The sequence below is a fragment of the Strix uralensis genome, chromosome 3 (assembly GCF_047716275.1).
Source record: "Strix uralensis isolate ZFMK-TIS-50842 chromosome 3, bStrUra1, whole genome shotgun sequence".
Lineage (NCBI taxonomy): Eukaryota > Metazoa > Chordata > Aves > Strigiformes > Strigidae > Strix > Strix uralensis.
The window spans coordinates 58795674-58813407 of record NC_133974.1 but is presented as its reverse complement, the minus strand read 5'-3'; the positions used below and the strand labels follow the sequence as shown (position 1 = coordinate 58813407).

Sequence of the window (17734 nt, the reverse complement as noted above, 5' to 3'; positions counted from 1 at the left end):
CAGTGTAAGTATGCCTTTCGAAAGCCATTGAGGCTTCTATAGCAGCTTCTGGGGGAAAAAATACTAAATCTGCTGTAATGACAGTTTTGTGAAAGATGCACTTCACAGCTCTGATATGCATATCACTTAGGAAAGCAAAGCGATTGCAAAGAGGACCAGATCCTGGAAGCCTTGTGCCTGTTTTTCACTAATTCTAGGCATGAAACCTTTTTTCTACCGCTGGGCACATTTCTGAGATATTAAAAATTTATTTCATTCTGAAAGTAGAGTAAGTGAAAGAAAACTTGAAAAATCTTTGAAATCAGAATCTTTTTTTGCTGCAGGTCATTAATTGATAGATAGCATTTCAGTAATTTCAGGTTTAACCTTTTTGGTTTTGATCTTTTATCCAAATGTAATAATGAATGAAATAAAAGGACTTTTCATGTTAAGAGCACTGAAGAGGCAGAGATCAGCACCCAACCCCAAAATGCAAACACCTGAGACTGTGCCTACTCCCTCCTTTGACCTCCTGAGCCTTGATTTCTGTCCTGCACCAGGGCACATTCTCCAAAGGAAAGGCAGAGATCTGCTTCTGCATGTTTCCTTTCCAGTTCCAGAGCCAAATCAGGCTTGTTCATACTGGGAGCCTACTGCTGAACACCCTTTCCTGGGGCAGAAGAGCTTTGAATTTTAATTCCTCTGTCTTCTTTTGCCCACAAATGCTAGCCTAAGGCAGAGGCTTGCTACCACCATTTCTGTCATGTTTCAAAATAAAGTGACATCTGTAACTACATTTTTAGAAGGTTCAGCCCTATAAATGTAGACTGGGAAATGGGTAGCATATGGATTTCAAATGGACTTAAGTACGAGCTTGGGTCAGCTCCATCAGGATTACAGCAGTCATCTGTAAATGCAGGTAACTTTCCCATTTTAGACACCTCAGTCCTTTTAGTAAAATTTTTATATGATTTCACAGTACCTGTTGCAGATACATGCAATGTTTTATTGGAATACCAGGCTGAGTTTTGGGGGGACTTTTATTCTGTCTCTAGAGTTTGAATACTGGTAACACAGCACGGTTTGCTCTGGGGAACCGATTCCAGGTTGTTTAAACTGGGTTTAAGATTTAAAGCAGTAGTTTCCTTCCAGTCTCTTTTCAGTCTTCTTTCCCACAAAACTCACAATGTAGGATTTGGAGGTGGGATTGCTGCATGATCATACCTTGTAATTCCTTATGTTAGGCAGAGGCTTAGAAACCTGAACATGACTTCAGGTGGTTTTTTGCTTCTTATTTTATGCATGTGTTTAGCACTACAAGCTTTAATAGCAAAAACCCACATATTTCTCTCAAACAGATGATGCTCCATAACCTTTCTCCAGACTCCCTTTACCCCTTCATGCCTTCCCATTCCAGTCTATCCTCCTTCTTTGTTGTTAATTTTAAAATATTAAAAAGTGTGCTTCTATCTCTCAGTATTAGTGTCTGGGAGGAACGATGACTTTGAGACTAAAGTCAAGTGAGAGAATCTAAAAAGATGGAATTTGCTCTCATCAGTAGCAGAGCTGGCTGTCTGTGAAGAAACACTTCATCTTTCTGATCATCAGGTTCTTCATATGGCAAAGAAATCTATTCCTATATTGCATAATATATGTATAGTTTGAGATATGTACACAAAAGGCTCATATATAGGTGTCTGAATTATTTTTACTGATATTATGTGTTATTAACTTCGGTTGTGAAAATATAGTATTTTTATTTCTGTTTCAGCTGCGGTGAAAAAGGAGGGGGAGAAGAAAGGTAAATCAATTATTTTCCCTTGACTGAAGTGTCTTTTAGGCTGTGACCACTGTGAGAAATATTTCTTTCAGTGATACAATTGCAATGACATACACCACCTCATGTGCTACCATCAGCCGGCTTTATCTACTCCTACTGTGATAACACAGTTGTCATTTCCAGTATTGTTAGCTCCTTTTACCACAGGCCAACACAGCCCAGTATCAGACACTTCATCGTTCTGATTGGGAAGAAAATGAAAAGCTTTTGTTACCATGTTAGGATTTGTCAAAGAGAACAAAACTTGTTCTCTGTGTACTGTGCATGCTGACCTGGCTGTTTGTTCTTTGCAGAAGGCTCTTTCCTTGGTACATTTAATTTCCTCTTTTCAGATATGTACGTAGTATAAATATAAGCTTTGCTGAAGTCATTCTTTGGTATTTTAACAGATTAGTAGAAAAATTTTCTCTGAATCAGAATCTAAAACATTACTTTAAATATTTAAAGATAAATATACTGTATTTATCAGACCCTAAATATCTATTTATAGTGTTGTCTTTCAGAACAAGATTTTCTGAGTTGAAACATAATTTTGTAATTTGTCAATTTTATTTCAACTGCAAAAATAATGAAATATTAGCACTGAAGTGATAATTTTCTTTAATCTATTCAACTTTATTGATTATTTGGTTTATAATCCATATTTTGCTCACTAAACTGGGAACATTTCAGAACTTTTCCATAAATTTCAGAGGATAATTTGAGATTTTGTACTAAGTGAGAAAAAAATTGGCTCTTTATTTCTGATGTTTACTGATGGGGGATAATTTTTGGGCGGGGAAAGTGTCTTTTGCCATTTCAAAAAGATTTGGAAATTCTGTGATTCACATAGTTGAACAATGGAGACAACCTTTGTTGTCTATGCATAAAGACATTTTCAATACTGTTAATTTATTATTTTTTCTGTTATCCCTATACACAGTCATTAACTGAATTGGAAAAAATAAAAATTATAGTTTCAACTGTTTTAGCAGCTTATGAGTGAAATCTTGGCTGTGTTAATGATAGTGGCAAAATTCCCATTCACTCCACTGGAGCCAAAATTTCACCTCATGTGTTTAACAGAATAATAAAATTCATTTTCGTTATCAAAAACAACCATGCTTAATAGGTATCGAGCAGGATATTTTGTCCAAAGATTAATTTGCAACAACTGAGGCATAAAAGGTAGCACACAAAGCAGAAAAAATCAGAAAACTGGCAGTACACTTACAGCCATTGGTTTTCAGACATCAAAATTCCTGCTGTGTTCACAGTCTTGAATTTATCACATGGACTGTTACATCCTTAATGGAAAGGAAAGAGTGAAGTAATTGCTAAGGGTGCTACTTCTGTCAGCCTTGCCACAGGTTATGGGTTCATTCATTTACAGAAGAACATCAAGGGAATTTGTTTGAAATACCTACTGTTTGCCCTTAGTTCATTTTTCACAGGTTAGGATTTTTTTCTTCCTTAACCATAATCTTCCCCAACAAAACTGATTAAAAAATGCATTTTTTAATGAACATTCTTTGAAGCTGGATCAATTTTTCCATTTTATTTTCTTTTTTATGTATTTTCTGCTAAAAAAAATAATTTCCTCAAATTTCTTGATTTGTTGAAAGGATTTTATCAACAAGTATAGGTAGGATACTTTCAAGCACCTGGCTCAGGGCAGGTTGTACCTCATCCTGCTGGCTACCACCAGCTTACTTCACAGAAACATGGAGGTGTGAACTAAAAGTCAGCTTTGGTCATTTATTTTTAGACTAAACCTCCCTCTGGTTTTCTGAGATCATAACCAACATTGTCAGCAAAGAAGGTAGTGTTTCTAGTGAAAAACATGCTAGTCAAATGAAATTTTCCGGTAACTAAGGAAAACTGGTTCAATGATGTTCCCGTCTTCAGTAGATGTGCACTAAACTGGACAACTGGAGAGAACAAGGCCTCTTCCAAAAAACGAACATGCCACGCTTTAGCTTTCTCACCTAGCTTCACACTGTCTGCAGGCCCCACATGGAAAATATTGCATGTTACTAGCTAACTCCTAATATGATCAGATTTTATTTATTTCTGCTTATTCTCTTATCATAAAAAACTGTTCAGGCTGCATGTGTATTCCTCTGACTGGCAATAAAAAGGGGCAATATTTGATAGTTTTGCTTAAAGATACAGTATTTTTTGTCCAGCTGCAAAAGTAATAGAAGTAGCCAGGCAGTGCTCTAAATTGACTGGCTCGTTATCCAAAATATATTATGGCAGTAGCATGCAGAGTTCAAATACCACTTTACCATTTCTCGTGTGAATCATGCAGCACATAAGCACTGTACTGTACACAAAGCTTTCTCCAATTATTCTGTCTTATTCAAATACACATCCCTCATCTAGAAGAACAAGAATAATGAGCAATACCGTGACAAGCCATCATAAAAAGAAGATGGAATGACAATTTCTATCAATGGTATATTCTGTGCATAGCATAAATCAGACATGAAGGAGTTTGAAAGAAGAGACAGAAAAGAACAAAATTAAGATGGAGAAAGCTTACATATTTCACTGATTTCTCCAAATATGAATGATACTATCAGGAACCTTAAAGCACAATTTATGTACGAAGTTTATGCATTAACCATTTCTATTTGAAAGGTTAGCTCCCTAAGACTTTGTGACCGAAGTCCTAGAAAATAGTTAGCTTCAGCTTCCAGCATCATGTTATGCCTTCTTTCAACGTGTGTGAGGTAAAGGAGCTGTCATAGAAATGTGTAAAAAGTTGTCAGTTCCTAAAGAGCAAGAGGTAGCAACTCTTGGCATGAGGAAGGCACTCCCTAAAATCCCCAAGAACAAATCTGTCTGCCAGTACATAAGAATTTTTAACTCTTGCTCACAATTCAAAACACTGAAAGCAGGGATTCAAGTGAATTACAACAGACCCATGCATTGGTGATGTGAGATAAAGCCCATCAGCTTTAGGGCACCTCCAAGAAATGATAAACAGAGCTGTAAAACCAAAATATTTCAGCATTTTTTCAGTTTTAAGTGCCCTTTTTAAAGGAAAGAATGGTTAATATTTTTAAAACCAAACCAATATTTTTATATTTCAAAATACAGAGAGTTCCAAAAATGCTTTGTTTGAAATGGGGCCGGATTAAAGCCTATTTCAAGGTCTCCTAGTTCTGCATAAAATGGAATTTCTCATTTTAGTTCATAGCTCCCATACCTTATTGATTTCTGACTAAAGGGGCATGAACTGAGATGGAGATGCCAAGCAAGCAACCTTAACAAGCTTAGTAAATTCTCTCTCCAGGTCAGTTTCAGGAAAGCTTGCCTGAAGATTCATTACTTCTGTGATTCTAGTGAACCCAAACAGGATTTAACCATCTCATAATCCCTGTGGGTTATGCATCCACATGCCTACATGTAAGAAGATCCATCTCATTGTTTAATGTGAATCATGAACCTGCGTTGCCAGGAAGTTGGTTCCTCCAGGCTCCCTATAGCTAATGAACGAGAGAGAGAGAGCCCTGTCTTGTTTCTGAGAGCAAGTTAGAGTGCACATCTAATTCAGGGTAATTGTCTACTGGGAGTCTCATCTCCTATATAGACTACATACAGTTAGACGTTTTGAATACTCCTAAGCTAGTGAGATGCAGCAGCTAGTTGCCTGTCAATAACATGACTCCTGTTCTGATTTTCAACATTATCGCTCTGTCAGCTTGCTCTTAAATTCATTTAATATTTTTTAGGAAATCAAAAAAGACATTCATCTGACAAATTTCATCAATAATAAATTGACAGGAGAGTATGAAGGATCACATTTTGACCTTTTCCTAATAAACGCATCATGGTATAAAAAACTGCATACAGTCTGAGTGCAGCTAATATCAGACAAATGCAGAAAATGGGCAAGGCATGTACATTCCAGCTCCAAAATACACATTTTTGCCAATCCAGTAAAGGACAATTTCTTTCAATTACTCCTGGTAATGGTACCCTATCCATCGCTTGAAAACTGCTGCTCTGCATACAGACTGTGGTATAAACTGGCCAAGGTACAGCTGTGTCCATTTTCAATGTATATAAAAATCAAGATGCTTTCCAAACTGAAGAACTGGGCAGTAGTGCATTTCAAAACAGCTTAACTTTGGAGTTGACCAGAAAAACTGGAAGGCAGCCTTCTTATTCATAAAGCAAATGATGATGGCAGCATGGGATTTCTGCTCAGCTGCACATGTCACTGGTTCAAGGTGCAACATGAGCCACACCTTCATTATGTAGTTTTCTAACATGCCTCAAAGGATAAGAAAATTGACTTTTTAATTCTATAACTGCAATGTGGATTACACAGCCTCCTAACAGAATGTATGTTCTTAAAGGAAAAAAAAAAAAAAAAAGGTAGAAATACTTTTAAAAGCATTTCCTTAAAATAGTGTCAAAAAATCAGTATTATGTATGAGAAAATAATAAAAACGGTCACATGCCACTATGCTGTTTAAACTAGCAGTGCTATTTTGGCTGTTGAAGGCAGACATCTCTCTCGAGGTAACAGTCGTCGAATTAGCCACAAGGTGGAGCCCAAAGGATCTTTGAGGCGGTAGTTAACATTGCCTTCCTGAATCAGATTAAGAACTTTTACCTAACACGCACTTTTACCGAAGAACACTTTATGGGAGTCTTAAACTACAGACAAGGTATTCTTAAATGTAACTCCACTCCTGCCTAAAGATAGTTTTCATTTAATAGATAATTGGCCATGCATTGGTGAGCTTTGACTTCCCATGGTGCAGCAACAAAATCCTGTCATTTTCAAGGAATATTGATAAATGGAGAATTTTCATGAAATATGGAAAATGCTTTGAAAATGCTTGGAAAATGCTTTGAAAAGTCTACATCAGTTAGCTGAAATTTGCTTGACCTCTGTTTACCTTGTCTCAACAATCTTGGGAGGTAGAAATAATTTATGTCCATTTTGCAGGGTTATGTGGCATTTATGATCTGCACAACCTTTATTAAGTGATGGCCATATCTTGAGGGACCAGGCTTATGTACTTTCCATGTTGCAGATATTTCAGTTAGTGTAAGACATGACCAGAAAACACCCTCCAAAGTACCCACGCAATATAAGTAGAAAGTAGGTAGAGGAATGATGAGCGCAGTGGGATCAAGACTTTTCACTGAATTCATACATTTAAGAACTTTTTTAGATCGTCAGATGAATTTAACCATTAAGAAACTTTAACTCATACAAATTTAGATGTCTAAAGTTAGTCATCTATATTGAAACTATTCACCCTAGTCTCACTTTAGATTTAATGGAGAAAAATAAGCATCTGGAGAGTGTTTCATCTGTCTTTTATATCTGTCAGAATGCAAAGAATTGCTCCCCGGAGATACCTATATTTCTGACTTGATTATAACAAGGAACATAGTTTAGATTTAGTAACAAAAATAGAAAACAAACTACAATGAACATCAGGATAGTTTGTTCTTAATTATTTTAACAACCCTCCCTCTCTTCTAAGAATCTGACATGGAAAGAGAAGAAAGGTGAGAAAAAACAGGAAGTCATTTATAGATCTTAATAGCTGATTGAATATCCACTCTCATTGTACTTAGATGGCAGGACTAACGCAATTGTTTAATCTAGAATTCTTAACATTAAACTACAAACTCCATGTTTATCTCCCTAACACCTCTTTTTCAGTGTACTATGACACGTAAAACTATGATGCAAACTTGCATCAATTTTTTTAAAAAAAACACCCACAATTTTAGTCTCAACAGGATTTGTCATTGGTTACGCCTTTGTAATCCATTCAAGTAAAAATTGAGATTATACTTTTTTTGTATGTCTTATGTAACAACAAACCTGCAAATCAACTCATATTGGTAGTCCTGGCATAGCATTTCAATTGCAGTTATGGTTACCACTTGTGTTAATCTTTCTTACTTGCCTTAAAGTACAACAGTAATTTATTCAGCCTCTGCTACCAATAAATGGGGGCAGTTAAACTAGTATTTTGTTGATTATGAAACAGCTGTGATTTCTGAAGAAAGTGATCTGTGTAATTGGTGGCCTGTGTTGTTACTATAAGTTAGGTGCAATACATGTATATTGGCATCATGTCAGCAACACTCTCACCTGTCAATCAGCATAATATGCTTAAACACCTGGATATTCATATAACACATGGTTAATTGGCTAAAAATTTCCCCATGGGATAAACTATTACTTTATTTCTCTGTACAAAGATGTCTGCAAATGAATGTTCAGAGGTATTCTGTTCAGATGCAATTCCAGAATGAACCGTTCTTCTAGCGGTAATCTACATTTCCTTTTTTATCTATGCAGACATCATTTTCAGAAATGTGCTCTTACAAAGTTGTAATTAAAGCAAAAACAGTGATCAGCAGCATTGCATGAGGAATGAAGATGGCTTAAGATGTTCTGCCTCTAGAAGCTAGTCATTAGACCTCTGCTTTAATCACCATATTAATTTGGGTAGAACACTGGGAACAATCCACCTTTTCAAAAGCTAGTTATTTTTTATTATTCTCCACTCCTTATATCAACTAATCTCGCCTCCAAAATTCTTCTTTTCTAGATTTTCATGAGGTCATCTTATTCTTGTCTTAATGACATTTTATATTTTTAATAACATATGTAAATATACATTCAGCCATGATTATACTTTTACAAATCCAGTCATAGGTAAGAAGGAGCTCAACAAAAACATTCATATTCAAAGTAATTGCATGGAATCTGGACCCAAGAGTTTAGTTTGGCACCTTTCACAAATAACAGGCATTATGAAATAGACTGAAGATTCAAATATTAATGAATATTAACATCTGCAAGAGGTGCTCCTTTTGACTCTAATTGTTTATATACAATGGTGAACAACACTACTTTTGCATAAGCAATATTCAGAAAATAAGTATCACTCTAACATCCTACATCCCTCAGTCTGCCCAATTTCACTCAGTTACCCTTTATGAGTCAATAATCTGTGTTGCAATAAAGCATGGCCTGAGCTTGGCTATGTTTTGCCTTAGCTATATGCAAATGTAAAACTGGTATTACTAAGAGTGAAAGCTTGTTAAGCATATTCTCCCTCATCTGTATGTTCCCATCCCACAATTTCAGGGAAAAGCCCATGAAAACGTCAGAAGCTGAGGATGATATTGAGAGGAAGCTCTTCAGGTCTTTCGCCACACGTGCCTAAAGATGAAATGCATTAATGCAGCACATGTACCTCATCTACATTTGACTGAAATTTTATTCTTTCCAGCTCCGTCGATGGAAGATTGTCCTCCTGGGATTTTAAGACTTATAGTACTTTAAAGACATTAGCTTTCAGTGCTATCATACAAGATTGCTGTTTCAACAAGACTTACATTTCCCAGTGCATTTCTATTGTTTAACTGACAAACTGGGAAACAGAGAAAGATTGGGATCATTATTGATGCTCCCTACAGGCATGCATCTCAGATTGAAGTTGAAGCAATTCCTCTCATTAAAAATCATTTAAAAATGTTGGAAATGTCTGTACTTCTTTGCTACTTCTACTATATTTATGCCATGTTAAAGTTTCTCCCTTCCCTCCTCTTTCTGAACTACTTTTTGTTTTTCCCAGCTATATAAAGTATTCTTAAATTGCCAGTTCAAAATAAATCTTTAATAAAAAAAAAAAAAAGTTTTTCTAGACAACAACAGCAAAATCCCCGAAAACCCAGAGTAAGCACATTCTTCACTATGCAGCCCTGAGGTGTAAGGCAAACCAAACAGCAAGGACACAAACATGCTAACTGTATGAAGGCAGATATCTGGGACCAGGCTGCTCTGGTAATGCAAATAAGGCACAAGGAACTGTGAGAGCAGCCTGACAGCTTTTTTGGTGGAAAGTGGCAATAGAAAGATCAGTCTGTTGCAAGTGAATATTCTACAGGCTCTCATATCAGTGGTTAATTATAAATTATAATGGCAACCATGGCATTTTAGGAGGGTTTGCCTTAACTATTTACCCTATTGTCATCGTTAGTCACAAGAGTCCTGCTGTAACAGTGGTCCAAGGAAGTCTGTGGTGCTGCACAGACCCAGACACGCACTCCTGGTAATAAGTAACAGTGAGAGCACTAGGTGGAAGCTCAAGTTCTCTGCTTCCCTGCAAACCTTCCAGACAGCCTTAGATAAATCGCTTTTAGTATGTCAAACCTGTCATGTTAATGTGGGATAATACTTCCTTAATGTGTAGAAACATGGACAAATATCCTGGAAAATTATAGGTTTAAAGTAAACCAGAAATGTAAAGTGAACACTGTAGGGAATCGAGAGATCCTGTAAGGATAAGGCTGGCACAGCATGCACTTTAATACAATCATACACCATCTTCCTCTACTCATGCCACCACCACACTCTTCTTGCTTCCTTTACCTTAACCCATCCATAGGGTAACTATTGGCCATACGCTGCCAAGGCAATTTTCTAAAGTAGAGCAGAGGTCAGGGTGAGCACAAGCCATTCTCTTTATAGGAAGCTTGCTGCAGCTAATCTGTTTGTGAAGAGACATTTTTTTTAGACATATGCTCATTAGACTGTTTTTTTTCTGCACAACCAGTCCGCCAGCTGCTCAGTCAGCCAACAGGCTTGAGCAGGACACGATCAGATATGAGGGATCAGGTCTGCTGATCTAGAAAACTTGTGGGAACATTTGACTTCTCCTTTGAATGACAAAGAGTACAGACAATAACTTCACAAAAGCGGGGAGATCTTCTTGAACAAAGTGGTAAATCCTAATATCCCTTTTTTTTCCAAAGCTGTTATCATCTGAGAATTCTGAACTGGCCCAATGTAAGGAATATGTTTTATTCTGGTTGACTTTTTGATAACGTAGTCGCTCCACAGCCTGAAAAACCTTGCACTGACTAGAACAAAACTGTTTTATTCAACCTTAAATTTAAAGCACATTGATGATTAGGCACAATAATGTGGCATCTTAAACTCTTGCAGACTACAGTATTCCCACTGAATTTTGAAGGGGGAATGTCCATTATTTTGTCTAAGGGCCAAATTGTTAGTTTGTCTAGAGTTCATTTTCAGGGACAATGGACTTATTTATCTTGAATAAGGAAATCAAAGATTTGTCCTTCGTCATGATGTATAAACTGGAAGGTTAAGACACAAATCTTGAGAATTCCATTAAAAGACTCCTGTTGATCTTAACTCCTCTTTTGGCCTCTAACGTTGTTACAAATTAACATCATGGGTGTGTTTGTCTAATCCCCAGTCCAAACCCTATTAAAGAGCCTATATGTTATCTTTAATGAGAGATGACCCAGACTCTTACTTAGACTAATGGAAAGTAACTTTCTTATTTATAATACACATATAACTCTCCAATTAGAAATCATTTTCTCAGCTACAGCATGTATTCTTATTCTGTTATTCTTCACTAAAACAAGTAGTTCTGGCATTGCTTTCATTTCCTGTACAACATATTCTTTTCTTACAGACTGTGCACACTCACAAATATATTTGCTGTCTGAACAGCAAATAACTGTTATCCAGATGGAAAATAGACATGTTATAATCAAAAAGCACATTCTGCTTTTAGCCTCACCAATTTATGGTTCAATAAACCAGAGGATTTCTTTTCTGAACCCGTATCAGAAGCTAATTTACAAAACCACGCCATATAGAATTAATACCCTTCTGACATTCAGAATAGCAGGCAAGAGTCAAAGAAAATTTAAAGTGAATGTGAAAAAACAGCAAGATAACTACCAAGCCTGGCTACCAAGTTTAATTTAGAATGACACAGAAGAAATTTCAAAAACATTTTTGTTGAGGGTAGAATCATATAATTTTATTGATCCAGTTCAGATCTTATGTACCTTCAAGTATTTCATCAAAGATCCAGCTGTTTTCATTAGATCTGAATCTGACACTTTTCCTCCTCTAATATAGTTTAAGTGTTAAACAAATGGAAATAAAGTACTTACTTAGGACTGAATTTTCTAACATTGTGAACAACAAGCAGTTATTTACCTGACAGGTAGTCCTGTTAGTTAATAACATCAGAACAGCTGTTTGAAGTGACACCAAAAGTTCATCTAACCCAACATTCTCTCTCCACTAATGGCCAAACAAGCAAAGGCCTAAGGAAGGGTACAGGAATAGAAGAGTCACACAGAGATGGCTTTGTGACCTCCAAGATCTCAGCTCAGGAACTTCCTAAACCAGAAACCATATCTTCATGTTTAAGAGCACTTGGTAGATATTTTTTTCTAATTTGCCCAGTCACATTTTGAAATCATGAAAATTTTCAACATCCGCACATTTTGCAGCATGGAGCTTCACAGCTTATCTAGGAACCGTATAAAGAAATATTATTTAAACAAGATACTACATGAAATGAGTGACAGCAGCAGAATACAGCCTTTCATTTCTCACCCTTTAGGTTAAATACCATATAATATTTCATTATATATTCTAGAAAGTCTGAGTAGGCCATTGACATTTAGCTTTTACCTTCTTCCTGTTTTCACTAACTAGACTAAAAATCAAGGTATCTGTGACATAGACAATTGTGATACTATAAAAATTAAACCAAGGGTCTTAGGATTTAATTTTTTGGCTTTTTATACTTACTGTATAAGTCATTGGAATTACAACTTTGATGAGATAATATGACAAATAAGGGTAGGATTAATATTGAATGGACTGAAATCATAGTTAACAGATTTGGCAAAATATAAATGTTTTGTAAAAACTTTTAACTTTAGAAGATCCTCATTATTTCATCAAAACATGTGGTAGAAATATCTCTGAGTGTTACACCAGAATAAAGAAGGCTATGTTTTTAGGTAAAGCTCTGATAACAATAATCTCAGTGTTCAAGCTCTGGCTGGATACTGGCACTATTTCAGTTTGGCTAATTAATATCTCCACAGAAAATATGGACAAGGGCAACACAGATACCTTCCTAAACTTGAGGGACCAGTCCTTGACTGAGTTCCTATTACTTTAAACTTTCTCTGTGACTCATATTCACCAGCAGCAAAAGGGAAATAACTGCACTGACTTCACTAGGAAGTTAAAGCATAATGATTTTCTTTTGATTTTAGTGTTTTCAGACAAATTGCAAATCTGTGATAAGGATGCTATAATAAAAGCTTGTTTGTAAAATTCATTAAGCAGTATCAGTAAAGAGTCTTTAAATTAACACTGTTCATATGTGGCCTAGCTCTGATCATTGTTGGTGGTGACTGAAAGTGTTATGTGACAATATTCTGTAATGTAAGTCATTATACCAGCTTCTGAGATTCAGATTACTTTTTTTAATATTTGCCATGAATTTCCTTTTGCAAATTGAAATTCATAGCTAGATGGGCATATCTCACTATGTCTTTTGGCGCAATACAAAATTAATTTTCTCTATAAATTTCAGACACATTTCAGACAAATTAGAATTTACACAAATTTATGATGTTTAGGGATCTATTTTTTGTGGGTTTTGGGGTGTTTAGGCAAAACAATTGAGCCTAAATTTACAAGAAGGTTTTCTTACGTACATAAAGGTAAAAAATGTGGCTTTGTCATGGGATCCCTGTTTTTCTGCTGTTTCTTATTTATGATTCCTCACTTAGGAGCAAGTATATACTCTTAATTTGTATCTTTAGTCTCTATTACCCCCAAAAATGTTCCACTATTTTTGCATTGCTCTACACATGATCTCCAGTTGCTGTCTCCTTAAATGCACAGCAACAGCTTGGATTAAATAGAGGCTGGATATAAAATGGGAGCAGTTTTATACTGCAGGGAAAACGAGCAAAATAAAAACCCACTTGCACAACAGTTAGTTTTTGCCCCGAGTGGGAACTTGGGAGCGCAGTGAATCACAGCCTGGGAGCTCACAGCAGCAGATTTATTGCTTGTGTTGCTGGGCCTACAAAGGCAGCTCATCCCCTGAACTACTGCAACTGTCTGTGGGATTATGCTCTTTCACACACAGCGGACTGCTACATGCAGGTGGTAGAGCCTTTATTCTCTTAAAAACAACAGCTGCCTTGCCAAAGTCAAGAAGAAAAATCCAACTGGTAGGCTAGGTCTTGGCATTTCACTTCCTTCTGTAGAACCAGTAATGGCATTGAGTACAGCTCCCTGAGCTCTCACTTTAACTGAGAAACGTTCTCTTAAGGTACATGGAAAGTATTAGCTCAGTTTTCAGTTTTATCTCACCTGTTTTTTCTGGGAAAAAGTGGAAAATGAAATAGCACAAAGTTTAGGAGCTGTGGCACTGAAATGCTGAGTCCTTTTGTTTAGATGTGTCCTCATTATGTTAATTACATTTCTTAATATGTCTTTCTACTCCTTGGAGTATCACTGAATCCGTCTGAAATTCATTGACATCACCAAGGCAGGTGCAATTGTCAGGGACTCTTACATTTAGATTGCCCTAGGTGTCATTTTCTCACTCAACCTAAAATTATTTGTCTGGCTTTGTCCTGTATTGAACAATTTATGGCCTGAACTTGCCCTGTCTCTTAGCAGACACTGACCTGAGCACCTCACCATAGCAAGGTAGTTGCCCTAGGTTTGATATATATGGTCCCCATTTAGTGAGGGCAACTTAGCCCACCAAGGAGATGCAGAGCCTTCCAGGGTATTTGTATCAAACATTAGCTAAATGAGGAAACTAGGGTGCCTGTGTTCCTTAACTAAGTGTCCCAGTTAGGTGCCTGGGGTGGGTAGTATAAGACAATGCTAACTGTTGCACATTTTAATATAGATTTCACTGAACATTTATTTTATGTGTCTACAAATGTCATGAATAAATACATTAAATCCTGTATTACAGTCACAAAATTATTAAATTGCACCTTTTTTGTTTACTTCTAGCTACCTCAGAGAAATCTCATGAACACAGTAAGTATCAAGATGATAAAGAATATTGCTACTTCAGCTTTTAGGAGGAAGGTATTTTTTACGTTGTCAAAGCTTTAGCAGTTTAAGATGGGATGCATCAACACAAGCTCACAGGAAATTTTGGCTTATGAAACAGGCTTTCAATTATTGTGTTTCACAGGTCTCAGTTTGCATGAAAACCGTTTTCCAATTCAGGCTAAGACCCTCCTGTGCCCTCTGCCTCCATGACAGTTTCACACAGGAAAAAAGTCAGGGGGGACACAGATGAGGAAAGGTCTGTGCAATCCTCTGGCTAGGGCTCTGATCCAAGCAACAGAGAGATTTATCTCTTGGTATGATGCAGCCCTCACCTGCTACACAATTTAGACATAGCTGGTATAAATCAGAATAAAACATATTTTTAACATTCCTCTGAAATGCCATAGCTTTCTCTTTTCTTTACCATAGTGTTGGGTTTTGGATATCACACTGTTTTTAAAGAGCACAAAATTGCATACAGCTTTTTTATTTTTTTATTTTAATACAGTATAATATTTATTATTGTTACTGCTTCACTATATATCTATGGGATCCAGGGTAACAGAGAAATATGGAAAGCTATTTTTTCTTTATGCAGTATACTGAACTTTTATTTGCCATTCTATATGAGACAACCCCACTTCTGTTGCAATAAAATACTTTCATGATTTCTATATTGAACATTAAGGAGAAATTTTCTATATAGAAGATAGGTGATACCAATCAAAATTAGCAGTAGAAGCATTTCACAATTTTAGAAATGCTATGATATTTCTAAAAAACACAGAATGGAATTTTGTGATTTCTAAAACCACATTAAAAAGTGAAAACATTTCTTCGACATTATTTTTATTTTTTAGGGAAAACATTAATTAGATACCTTTTCTCAAGAAAGATTTATCAAAAATTCTTCTCAAATCTAGTATGATTATGTAATGCCAAGTCCTCTTTTAACCTCTTTTAAAATCATGATAAGAATATTTTATTTTTAAAATCTTCTAAAAATTAAAAAGCTTTCTAATGTAAGGGTTCTTATTTGCAGAGCATGAACACGTTAAACATGAAAAAGCTATCTCTCAGACTAAGGCAGGTAGGTTTGGCATTTTAATTTCCAATTACTCCAGGTTCCACTCAATAAGGATATGGTATGGTTTGCAAAACTTGCAGACTTTATTGAGTTAGGCACTGTTTTTTTGCTTTGTGTCATTGGCTTTTTCAGAGTTTGGGAGAGGAAAATAAAAAGAGGGTGAAATTTAACTAAAAGGATTCAACTTCCACAGTTTTTCATAGTTTCTGTGACTCTTTCTCTCATTGGTGCAGTATGGTTTATAAACCATTAGTAAAACCCATTTTCCAGAGTTTGGGGAAGGAGTTCTCTATTGCACTTTGGTACATCAAAGAGGAACACTGGAAATTACCTCATCTCAGGCTTTTCAGTAAACCAATTGTTACATGAAGTGGGTCTGGTCCCCAAAAAGGACCAGTCTCACTGGGTGCATGTTAACCCACAGAGAGGCAGCCTCCAGTTTCTGAATCTCGGAATAACAGGAGCTGAAAAATTTAAAAAATACAAATAAATAAAACTGGGCTGATTATGCACTCAGATAAACTGTAATAACCAGCAACAACTGGTTGCAGGACAGGGATTCCCCTTTTAAACCAGGACTTTATGCCTCATCGCATTATTTGAGGAGAAATGCACTCAGGGATCCACAGTTGGGTCTGGTGCGAAGAAACAGGACTAAGACAATAGCATCATAGAAAACTCAGCTTTTGGTGCTCTGCCTACATCACTCCTGAGTGATCTTACCAGATGCAGTGGGCACTGAAAAGCAAGTATCAGTGTCCCATCGACCTCTGCTGGTAGTGCTGCTGTTTAAACTTCACATGAAAATGAAGTGCTCATGAATAAGTGATTGGATAAACCGCTTAAAACTTTATGTGTTCAATGATAAGCAGACAATCTTTTTTTTATTACACTTTTTTTCAGAACTTTTTTTGAAAGAAAACAATTTATCCTACACATTTACTATTTTTCTCATTTGGTTTTATAATACAATATTCTACTTGTAAATGAAGTATTTTCATAGACATTTTGAGGTTTCCTGCAAGCCTTGAGTAGCTGATTTAGTGAAGTTGTATTGCTGGTTTTGTGTCAACAGGGAAAAAAACAATATTTCTCACTCCAGACTTCAAAGACACAGAGGCCAAGTTGGTTTTTTTTTTTTGTCTCTTTGATCACTTTTGTGTATTAACAGCTGGCAGAGTGCTTCAGCCAGAAGATGGGTGCAGGTGGGCTCAACCAAGGCAGGAACATCCTAGCAAGGAAGCCACCCTATCCAGCTCTGTGCATCCTGGGAGGGGTCAGAGGTGGTCAAACAGTGGGTTGTCCAGGCAGGTGGCAGGACCACTCACCTTTCCTGCAAAATGAAATTAGTCCTGCTTCACAGTCAGCCTGATCTCATCCAGATAACAGCATAAAAATATATTTCCTTGATGAGGCATTTGCAAACATCGGAACATCATGTTGCAAATGAGTACATCCAACTGATTTGAAGCTTACTCTAGTATAGTGCAGTATATTCCAGACTAAAGACCTTGGAATTTAAACGGTTTAAGAAAAAAAAAAAAAAAAAGGCTTGCTAAACTTCCTTTAGCATGAAAGATCTCTTCTCAGGTGATTAATGCTTGCTTTGGAGAACAGTGGCTGTTTTGAGTTTCAGTTGACTAGAAGTATTAATCTGCAAGCACTGGTGGTAACAGTGCTTCTGCCTGCTGTGTGCCAATGAGTGCTCTTGAGTTAGCAGACTGAATTATAAAAGCCTCATTCTGTATAAAGCAGTGGCCTCTCTTTTCACCTTGATTCTGAGCAGCTTCAAACTATTATTCTTATGCCTCCCGTCATCACACATAGAAGTATTACATGACTGATAAACTAGAGAATTTCAGAAAATATATTGACCCTGTAGGGAAATGTTTAAATTAAAGAGTGC

At 36.4% G+C, this 17734-nt stretch overlaps 1 protein-coding gene across 6 annotated transcripts in view; it reads left to right on the top strand.

Moving 5' to 3' along the window:
• The window catches only part of TRDN (triadin), a 244482-nt gene that overhangs the window by 192257 nt on the left and 34491 nt on the right, over positions 1-17734 (top strand). For 4 of the 6 annotated variants that reach the window (XM_074862417.1, XM_074862415.1, XM_074862416.1 and 1 more), the window contains 3 exons: positions 1751-1780; positions 14697-14723; positions 15784-15831. In XM_074862417.1, the coding sequence (XP_074718518.1) occupies positions 1751-1780; positions 14697-14723; positions 15784-15831 (105 nt within the window). The remainder of the gene's footprint in view (positions 1-1750; positions 1781-14696; positions 14724-15783; positions 15832-17734) is intronic. The other 2 variants (XM_074862419.1, XM_074862418.1) reach the window with 1 other exon arrangement.